Genomic DNA, 10,971 nt, shown 5'->3' with positions numbered 1-10,971 from the left:
TTGTGCGAACAAGTAATGCTAAAATGCATTTTTTATGTTGCAAGTATGGCTCTAAATGCTATATCATATAGTTTGCAAATGACTTGTCTAGTACATGTAGAAAAATTTATTGGATGTTTTCCATCAGTTAATCTCGTCACATTTAAGTCACAGATGTAACAAACCCGGCCTTTCAATATTCTCAAAACTATTATCTAAATTTTCTGAAAACTAATTATGCTAATTTAAATGACACAACCGTGTCTTTGTGACAAATTTCTTTCTCAGAAGCTTTTGCTACACCTCGTTTTAATGAAAACATGCCTTATTTTGTGTCACAAAAAATGGTAACTATTCACCAATTACTATCATTAATGTATGAAATTTCATTCGTCCTAAATGTTTTCATGACCTGTTGTGTGCATTGACACACAGTACATCTTAACTAGGGTAATTTTTGAAGGATGTGTTAATTTTAAACATAAAACAATTTCTATAGGAAACTAGTTTGCAATTAGAAAATTTAGACACTAATAAATATTTTTTTGTGAAACATCATTGAAGACATCTACAATGGTACAATATATGCGTTAGCCACGCAATAATCCAATAGAGGCAAACAAAAAAATTATATTGTTTTAAGAGTTACATTACATCTAAACCACATCAAATATATATCTTTATTTAACATAGAAGTATAAATTGACAATTGGTAAGGAAGTTTGCATACTGAACTTACATATAGAACTAGACATATACTACTGTACAATACCAAGACATTTCCTTTCCTTAAAGGCCAAGAAAACCCTTGAAATAACTTCAATACTTCGTTACCATGGTAAGTTATACTTCTCTTTAGTCTTTAGCAGTAACCATTAGCTCAAAAAAACAAAAATAGGGTAAAAAAAAATTAAATGATCTTCAATTTAATTATTGAAACTAGTCTAGCTCTTCCTCTGAACTTGACTCTATATAAATCACATCAAAGTTACCCCTTCCATCCTTAGCCTTCTCTGGCGCTTCCTTTTCTGGCTCCAGACCTAAGGACAGAGCTGACGCGGCTGGAGGCAGCGTGGAGCTTGTAGGTACAGAACGAGGAAGTCGTGGGGGCACATTGGGTACATCTTGCAGCCAATGTGGAAGCTTGTTCATTTTGGATGAACCAGCACCACTGCTGCTGCTTGGACCTTCCCCCAATGTCGAAGATCTGAGGCCCAAGGATAGAGATAATGTAGCTGGAGGTAACATTGGGCCTGTAGGTACAGGAGGAAGAGGTGACAGTGGTGGTGGCACACTAACTAAATCTTGCATCCAATGTGGAAGATTGTTTGATTTCAACGAACTAGCACCATCACTGCTGCTACTAGTTATGGAGGGACCTGCAGGAGGGAAAGGTTCCTGAAAATATGCAAAAAGATAATACATATCAATATTGATACTAAATATTAAAAATCTTTTGTTTTTCAACATAATAGTGAGTTACACTTCGTAAAATGCCCCTACTACATTCACAATCATTGATTGTACCATATTATCATCACCAAGGGGCACGCCCGCCCAATAGCAAGCCCACTAAGAAAATGCAATGTAAATCATGCAGACATTAATGTATCTTTTTGAGGTGGGAGTGAACTACAGATTGCCCTACAAGCTGGTCACAACATTACTATAGCTGAAATGGAATTGAACTTTGTCAACTTATCAACTAAAGCAAGAGAAAAAAGAGCACTAATTGTACTAAATACCTATGAGAATCAAACTGGCCAAAATTTTGCGATAATTGATAAGGAGTATAAAATCATCTTTGTTTGTGCATTCTATTCTCAATAAGTATCTTAAAATTGAGTCATATTTGTGCCTTTGTATTTACATAATTCACAAGGACATAGGTAATTGTAACCTAACAAAATATATTCGAATACAATGATCTTTATAACTACAAAAAAAAATTGGATATATCATTTTAGTAAAGCTGGCATAAGACGCATAACAAGGACAAACCACACGCCAACACAACATCCTAGCTCGATCTTGACCTAATGAGCATAAGGTGGCTGAATGTCAAATTACCCAACCTAAATAATCAACAACAACAACAACAACAACCGAGCCTTTAGTCCCAAGCCAACCTAAATAATCACAACAGAATAAATTAAGTAAAAACCACAATACATAATTCTAAGTACCCTGGACCCATAATGACCCAAACCAAAAGAAGACGCAATTCAAAGGCACTAGACAATATCACAACTGAAAAAATTAAGTAAACACACAACATTATGAAGTGTGTTATTGATCAAGAAGGATATCTAATACAATAAGAACAATAAAATACTGCCTTACAGAAATTAATTAATGCAATGATAAAAAAAGAAAGTTTCATCAACTAGTACACAGTAAGACTTGTCAGCGGTCATACTTTAGATACCAATCAGAGTGCATATAACTAGTGTAAGGAAAATATTAGAAGTTATTTCCATATTGTGAACAGTACCGCAAAAAAGGTTTGCGAAAATAATATGCTTCAACAACAACATCAGCTGGAAATTGAACAGATGCTCGGGCATTTTATGGAACTTTCTGATATGATATTGGAATAAGACTCAGAAATGGCGTAATATCTCGCATTTCTAGGGATTTGTCTGATAGGAGTAATACATTCGAATGGTGCACTTATTTAGCTTCTGTTTCAAATATCCATACACCCAATGATAAATGCAACCAGAACAGGTCATCATTCATCTAGATCATATATGCAAGAACCAATGAGCCGCTTAATTTTATACGTGAATAGGAAAATTTATTGGATTAACACGAGACACATCTGAAACTAGTATTAAGATATTAAAAAAAATCACGATAAACTAAGTCCAACAATTCAATACCAGAATTATTTGATGTGAGTCAAAAGGAAATTGTCGAACTTATTCAAATGAACTGAAACCAAGAAATCAATTCCTGAACGAAATTTGAAACTAAGATTACTCGTAGCATCTCTCACACAGAGAGCCAACTCAATCAGCTGTTTGCCACCTCCAAATGAAGGCATTCACTAACGTAGTGATTTCTAGTATCCTTAAATGACATCAACACGACTCAACATGTACACGCAGCTTGTTTATGTTTGTCACCTCTACATTATGATAAATTTCAATAGATTTTCCATAATTGATTGGAGTAAATTTCATATGCAAATTGCCATCATTGGAGTTCAAGAAGAATTTAGAGCATGCTAAGACAATATATAGAATTGGCACTCGGCACAAAGAGTTGAGATAAGATCGTCCTTTGATCTGTTTGCTGTGTGTGCTGAGAACAGAGCACATAGGAGGATAGATAAGAATAGGAGAACAGGGTGATTTATTTAAGGTTTTGAGAGGAATTGAAGGGAATGAGAGGAGAATTAAGTAGATCTGGAGGAATAATGTAATAAGGGCTTTATTCTGGATATAGAGAAGAACTGAAGAGGATAGGAAGGATGTAGATCTGGGATAGAAATGCTTATTATAGCGTAGAATGGAATAAGAGAGTTTGGACTTTCGTGTTATGAGAATGGGTCATGTAATGTACTATTTTTGCATGGGTTGTAAATACTTTTATTTTATCTATACAATCGTTAGTGGGCGGATAAACAACAAACCTTAAAAAAAAAAAAAATCAACAGTCACACTGAGTTTACATCTCACAACTACAACAAAATAATTGACCAAAACAGAAAGTATAACCAATGGCCCATTGCCTAGGTGGTAACGCATTGTGATCAAAATTAAGTGATATGGTTCTCTTCTTACATGGTTTTGAAGTACAAAATTGAGCCTTCTCCATTCCATCAGGAAAAAAAAATACAATATAAATCTGAAATAAACAAAAATTTAATAAATATAGAAAAGGACTAATGAAAGTTTACCGCAACGAATGGAAAGCTGCTATGTGGCGCAAAGTTGCTCAAGTGAGCCTGAAACATATCACCAGAAACACTACCAGGCAGATCTCATCTCTCTTTCCCAGTTCTGAGATGGATTTCAGGGTCAACTGGTCGATCCAGACCCAAACCAAAAGCTGGCTGCGGTAAAACCTCTCTTCTATGTGGCCTTGGCTCCCTTAGGGTACTGGTACTCTTTTCTTGAGGTGCATTTGGGGCAGTTGATGGTATAGGTTTTGGCAAAGGTGGTGCAATAGCCATTTCTCCTGCTTGTGGTTCCTCAACACTGGGAGGAGTGGGAGCAGGAACAACCATATACCTTTGACTTAGAGCTACCCTTTCCTTTTGTCGGGCACGACGCTTTGCACTGTTTTTTATATATACAAAATTAAAAGGTTAAAATATTCCAATTATATGAATATATAGAAGAAATAAGTTCTTATAAACAATTCACGAGACGTGTCCAACATGGGAAATTATTGGTTAATTCTAGTAGTTTGGACATGAATTAATGGGTTGAACTTACTATTTTTCCTTTCTTGCTCGCCCAGCAGCACTGTACTCACGCTCCTCTTCACTGCTCTGCAGTATTATAAAAGTGCCATAGAGAACAAAGAAAAAACAATAATCAAAGAATGAAGTAACACCGTATTATATAGGCTTCCTGCTACTGCTGCTGAAAAAAACATGCCTTTCGGTTACACTTTTGCTGGACTAGTGTTATAAGTTAAGGTGATTACCTCGCTCAGAGCTTCAGCAAAAATGGAAGAAAATGTTTCTCCGTAAGAAACTGCCTTTCTCTGTCTCTTACCTCGGCCTAGTGACGCTTCCTCGTCAATTTGAGATTTTTCCCAACTACAAGCACAAGTTAAACAAAGAGTCCATCAATGTCATGATGGAGGTTCATGTAACCAAAATCAAGATCATGTTTAACAGAGTATTGGCAACTGAAAGCTAGTAACATACCACATATATGTACATCAACTGAAAGATGAAATAATCCCAAAGTATCAAAGAATTAGAAGTATTAGAGTAATTAGACATACCTGACACGTAAGAGCTTGTCCCATTCGTTTTCTTCTTCACATTCAGTAATGTTTTTGTCCTTTGAACCCTCACCAGCAGTGTCTGCTGTAGAATTAGCTGTAGTAGGCTCTTCATTTGTTTCTTCACTCCAATCCATTGCCTGATTAAAGGGCGTCAAAAAGCAAATAAATAGCAGAAGAGATAGACTCTAAGCCAATCAAAAAGTCATGTAAAATCAGAATAGCAAAGACGGACCTTCACACTTCCAAGCATGTCACTCTCCATATCAACATCAGTGCTCTCCTGCATACCTGACTGGACATCTGAGCGGTTGAGCAACTTGGCAATTGTATTATCATCCCAAACCAATTTGGTATTGCCCAACCCAGCACACCTGTCTTCATACACGTCACCTAATCTGCCAACTCTCCTCTTATGCCGATGCTCGGTAACCCCTTCCCCATTATTATCACTAGGGGACCCCTCAGTCTCCCTAAACAGCTCTTCAGTCCCCCACCTGAGGATATCCTCGACCTCCTTTTGCGAACCTGACTTGTTCACAAAAAGCTGGTCCAGCATGAGTTTTTTCTTGGAAAGCTGGAGGATCCGTTCCTCAACACTAGCACGGACCACGAGGCGGTACACAAGGAGTTGATTTGCCTGACCAATCCGATGGGCCCGATTCATCGCCTGTATATCAGCATGTGGGTTGAAATCTGAGTCATATATTATCACTGTGTCAGCCGTTGCTAGGTTTATCCCAAGACCACATGAACGTGTAGATAGCAGAAACACAAACCGGGTTTTATCCTTGTTGAAACGTGCAATGGCTGTTTGCCTCTCAGCCACAGAAACAGATCCATCAACCCGCTCATAGGTTTCGGAACCAAACTCATCCAACAAATAATCCTCCAAAATATCCATCAGCTTTGTCATTTGAGAAAAGATCAGGACTCGATGCCCAGCCTTCCGCAAAATCTTAAGCATCATGTGGAGAAGTGTCAGCTTGGCTGAAGCTTTAATTCTCATCTCATGCAAAAACTCTGGTGTGCCAGACTTGGGCTCTGTGCCAGCAATCAGATATGGGTGGTTGCAAACTTTTCTTAATTGCATTACAATGTTAAGCAGCGATTGCTGTTGGGCCCCACCCGAGCCGCCAGCTCCCCTCCCTATGTTGCGCAGAACTTGGTAGTTCTTGGTCAGCAATGCACGATAATACTCGGCCTGAATCGACGAAAGTTCTACTGGCACCACCCTCTCAGTCTTTGGTGGAATGTTTTGCATTGCATCCTTTTTAAGTCGGCGTAGCATGTGTGGGGCCACAAGCTTCTTTAACTCATCCACCTTCTCAGCAGTGGAAAGGTCATTAAACTTCTCTTCAAATGCCGAGAGAGAAGGAAAAGAGGTTGGCTGCAAGAAATTTAATAGGTTATACATCTCCCCTATGTTGTTTTGGAGGGGTGTGCCTGTCAGCAAAACCCTATGTTGAAACGAGAATGTGTTCAACAGCCTGAATAATTTGCTACTGGAATTTTTTAGTCGGTGCCCTTCATCTACTATTAGCACCTCCCAGGGGACATTGCGAAGGTAAGAAGCATCAGCAAGAACCATCTCGTATGTGGTCAGGAGGACGTTAAATTTGTATGAATTAGTGGGCTTGGATGAAGCAGTAGCATGCCATTCGTACTGCCTAATTATAGCCCTCGCCTTCGCTCCACCATGGTACTCCACCACATTCAGATGCGAAGCCCACAACAAGAACTCAGCTAACCAGTTTGGCAAGGTCGAAAGAGGAACCAAAATCAAGGAAGGAAGCTTGACCTTAAATTCATAGTATAGTGAAGAGAGAAAGGCAGTCGCGGAGACAGTTTTTCCAAGACCCATCTCATCTGCCAAAATTACATTTGTTGATCGGTACCAGCATTTCCTCAACCAGTTTAAGGCCTCTAACTGGTGTGGGAACAGTTTGCCTCCTTTCAGCTCTGCTGGTTGCTCAAGTAACAGATTAAGCTCTTGACCATCCCCTGTTTCTCTTCTAGAACCCCTTCCTGCATCCTTCTCTATTGCTTCAGACTCAAAAGTTTTGAATTGATCAATCAAGTGGGATGAGTCCTTTATAACTGGTTCGTTTACACTTTCCCATGTGCACTCATCATAGGTCTGGCCACACCACTTTACCAGCACTTCCTCTTGACCTTCTGAGGCAGCCTGAAGCGAGAGAATGCGATGCGGCTGAGATGATTGTTCCTTGCAAATGTTGATCAGAGCATAACCATTCTTTGCTCGGTAGTTCTCCAGTTTTCTTCTTGCAATAATTTTAAGCTGGGACTCTGGCACCCATGTGTTGTGGATATTTGATTTGCCAACCCATTTGATGAGAAACTCATACGTATCCTTTTTGGTATCTTCTATGGGTTTTTTGCCCTTAGCTTTGCAAGACTGTTCAGAGGTGGTGTCATCACATTTCAGCCGGCATCCTAGGACGCGGTCAACCTGGGAAAATAATATGAACTATGTAAAGGTGGTCCAAGTTTAAGGTTTTATGAAAGAGAGAGTTTGTATTAATCTTGTGTATTTTGTTTACAATTACATAGAGCCTATTTATAGGCTTGATTATGGTATAATCCTAACATCTCCACTAATTATCTTCTACCTATCAGCATTACATTTCTAATTAACTCATACAATTTACACTGTGAGCTTGAAATGCCAAAGAAAGATAGTCGATGTTGCCAATATTTCAATGTCACTGCTCTTGCAAAAATGAATCGTCAAGTTGTATGTTTGGGTCTCCTTGAAGGTAGAAAGAAGATATAAAGAGAAGGACGAGTGGCTCAAGAATGCTTCTATGTACTTGAGAGGCTCGTTTGAGTCCTCTAGAAAAAAGAAAATGGAATAAAGGAAAAGAAAAATTGAAAAGCTCGTGATTTTTTTAAGAAATACATAGTTTCAGGAGGCTTTTGGCTCTCTTGTCTCAATTTTTGAGATGAAGCATTTTGTAGATAGAAAAGAAGGGAAGAGAAAGGAGCCTGGCATTTGCTAAAAGGCAATTTGATTTGAGAATTTGGGAGGATTTTCTTGAACTATAGGTAGGTGTGAGAGAGTTCGATGCAAGAGATAGACATGAAAATGTAGGTGTTTGTTTGTTGGAGATTTTCCAGGAAGAACTAAAAGGTCAAGGTGTTTTTCAGCTCGAGTATTGGACCAGGCCAGAAACAAAACATGTAGCGCCGAAGGAAAAAGAAAGTTGAAGCAGACCCAGTTGAAGACGCTCCCAAGGAAGTATGTTCTTCCCTCCAGCATAACTCTTTACATTGCTAGCAACAACTGAACTCTCCAGTACTTCATGAAAATGTCCCCACATCATAAGCAAGCACAGCAGCCTTTGGATTGAATCGATGTGGTGCCAGTCGTGATTGCAGTTTGAAGATAAAACACTCCATGAGGGCTCTGACAGAGCACCGTCCTGCACACCTGATGCATTGATGCGCACTAGGAGAGGCTTGCTTGACTTAAGGTCAGATCGAGTGGTGCTGTTACTAGCGCCAGAGGCTTAATCAGGAAACAAGGTGTGGAGGTGGCATAGTGACCAGAGTCGGTGTGGTGAGGCAAGAAGAGATTGAAGGTCGAGATGTTGCCTTGATCCCAATCTGAAAATCTGGTTTGAATCTTTCTCTCAGTTTGGGTATGTCACCGACGATGATCCTGGACAAGGTCAGCCATGCTATGCATCAAAAAAGGAGAAGACGACGCCAGAGATGTACGGATCCGAGCAGAGAGAGTGCGCAGCAAGGGAGACGGTGCAAAAATGTCTTCTCTAGATCTGGTCAGGTGCTTGGTGTGGCACGGTGGTGCCAGTGCGGGGTTGATGGCTGATCTGGAAACCTGATGTCTGATCGCTGGTGCTGAGAACTGGTTCTGCTGGTGTGCACTGATCTGGTTTTCTTGATCGAGAATAAAAAGGGTAGACGTGTAGAAATAGAAAAATAAGGTGATTTATTTTAGGTTTTGAGAAGAATTGTATTAGCAATGACCGAATCTGATTTTTGGGAAGGCCGTTCGAGGGAAGTTTAAAAGAAAGGACGGCGCGAGTGAGAAGCAGGATGGGTTTTATGGGCCTATGGAGGGATCAGACAAATGGGCTGAGAGAATGAAATGAACAGATTGATTATTGAGAAGAAAGAAGTGAGCATGGAGACACATGGTAAAGAGACCCACCAAGTCAGAAACCTCTTTTCTTATGAGAACAGTGAGGTTAGTTATCACACTGGGGACCACACGCGCATTAGATGCATCCCCTCCGTTGGAGTGGAACTGGAGACGAAAGGCTAGATGTGAAAAGGAGATAGCAGCAAGAAGTACTGGAGAGGAGAAAAGAAGAATCTGGCCGTTGAAATAGTAACTCAGATGTACCGTAGAAAATAGTAGATTTTTTTTGTAATTTTCTTTCTGCATTTTGGTCATTTCTTAAGTCTGTAAAAGAGCATATAAAAGGGGGCTCTAATTTACCCTTTATTTTTTATCTTGTATCCCATGAACTCTAAAAATAAATTTTACTTGCATTTTATTCCCAATCTCGCCGTTATCAGTTTCTAACAATTCCCTCAATTAAATCCAAAATTACTCAATCAAATTATTTTCATAGTTCATAACAAATTGAAGGGAATAAGAAGGATGTAGATCTGGAATAGAGAAGTTTATTCTAGTGTATAGTAGAATAGAAAGGGTTAGACTAGAGTAGACGTTAATCTTGTGTTTGTCTTACAATTAGGTAGAGTTTATTTATAGGCTTGATTATTGTATTAATCCTAAACATCTCCACTAATCATCTACAACCTACCCCTCTTATATTTCTAATTAACTCCTACAATTTACACCCACTAATATCTCCTATATAATATCTCTATCAAAAGTTAGAATTTCTGACGGCTAAATTCAACCAATAAAAATAAGTACATACCTACTTCTCGACCAAACTTACAAAGATACACAGCAAATATTGAAACACAATTCGACAGAAGGTGAAGAATTAAAAAAATGAGAAGGAAGAAGATGTACCTTAAGTGCACCATCCAATGGTACTTCATGCCCCAACAACAAACCTTGCTCGTTAGCACATATCAGGCAGTGCCATTTTCCCTCGGGGACCCTCTTCATTGAAAAAAAAATTCCAAATGCAAGTCATATTAGATTCAAGCAGAAGTACCAAAAAAAGATACAGAACAGAAATATTAGAAAATTTTAAAAGTTCGAATTGTCACCTTGAGCGGTGGATTTAGACACTTCAGGTGATAGGTGCGGGGACAGCTGTCACAACATAGCAACTGACCCCCAAAATTACACTCCTCGCATTCATAGTAATGCTGCATACAAAAAGATCATATATATGCAAAAAGAAGAAAATTAAAAGGGTGCACCCATCCAAAATATTTCTAATTAATTTTCCAAATGAATGCTATAACTCAATAGGGAATTTTCTCAGAGGTTGTCTTTGCCAAGTAAATATTAAGTGGCTTTTCCTTCTATTGTTCAAACTAAATAATAAGTTCCACAAGTAGTGGTTTTTTTAGGCTATACAGTGAAACACTCACCCATGTACTTATCAGTAACAAATTTCGTATCATATTTTGCACTGGACTTGTCCAGTACCATGGCAGTAGATTAAATAACTTACCCCATCATCCCCTGTTACCCGAGCAAGGAATGGAGACTCATCTAAATTTCTCTCTAGAGTTTCGTTGGAAGAATGTCTGCTCATCGAGTGATTTGAGTGTACCGATTCTGGTACCGGTGCTGCTTCCTTTCTCTTTCTCTTCCTCTCCTCACTGATTTCTGGATCTTCAAACTGGAAAAATTAAAAATTAATTAAAAGAGCAACAACTTGTCAGTTCAGCAAAACTACCTTTAGTTTTGTAATTCACATAAAAACTAATAGATACAGTGGTTTGTGCTCTTATGTCCTATATGCATACCACATTTGTTATTACTAATAGGTACATACAGTGATTTCTATGATGGCCTTTAATTCACGCATTATGTCTGAT

The 10,971-nt window shown here is 38.7% G+C and overlaps 1 protein-coding gene across 2 annotated transcripts; it reads right to left on the bottom strand.

Moving 5' to 3' along the window:
* Window positions 1–889: 889 nt before the first annotated feature.
* Window positions 890–10,347, bottom strand: LOC144560675 (protein CHROMATIN REMODELING 4-like). Of its 2 annotated transcripts, XR_013513443.1 has the most exons (8): window positions 10,189–10,347; window positions 9,986–10,078; window positions 5,183–7,420; window positions 4,948–5,087; window positions 4,642–4,756; window positions 4,428–4,483; window positions 3,887–4,268; window positions 890–1,377 (listed from the first exon to the last, which is right to left on the bottom strand). XR_013513443.1 is itself a non-coding variant. In XM_078309924.1 (7 exons), exons 1-7 carry the CDS (start codon window positions 10,294–10,296, stop codon window positions 3,971–3,973), a joined length of 3,048 nt encoding a protein of 1,015 aa, XP_078166050.1. In that variant the 5' UTR covers window positions 10,297–10,347; the 3' UTR covers window positions 3,717–3,970. The 2 variants fall into 2 exon arrangements, 1 of the variants encoding a protein (XP_078166050.1); XM_078309924.1 differs by lacking the exon at window positions 890–1,377 and having other exon boundaries at window positions 3,717–4,268.
* Window positions 10,348–10,971: the final 624 nt, after the last annotated feature.

Source organism: Carex rostrata, chromosome 10, assembly GCF_964058835.1.
Source record: "Carex rostrata chromosome 10, lpCarRost1.2, whole genome shotgun sequence".
NCBI lineage: Eukaryota > Viridiplantae > Streptophyta > Magnoliopsida > Poales > Cyperaceae > Carex > Carex rostrata.
Note: the sequence above shows the minus strand (reverse complement) of the source record. Positions and strands in the feature narration are given on the sequence as shown.

What these genes read in the sequence shown, in the direction of transcription:
- LOC144560675 (XM_078309924.1), bottom strand. Translation starts at nt 10,296, where the DNA reads ATGCAGCATTACTATGAATGCGAGGAGTGTAATTTTGGGGGTCAGTTG. An exon ending in CATTGGATGGTGCACTTAAG is followed by an intron (nt 7,421 to 9,985) that starts GTACATCTTCTT and finishes TTATTTTCCCAG; the next exon opens with GTTGACCGCGTCCTAGGATG. An exon ending in CGAGCAAGAAAGGAAAAATA is followed by an intron (nt 4,269 to 4,427) that starts GTAAGTTCAACC and finishes TATAAAAAACAG; the next exon opens with TGCAAAGCGTCGTGCCCGAC.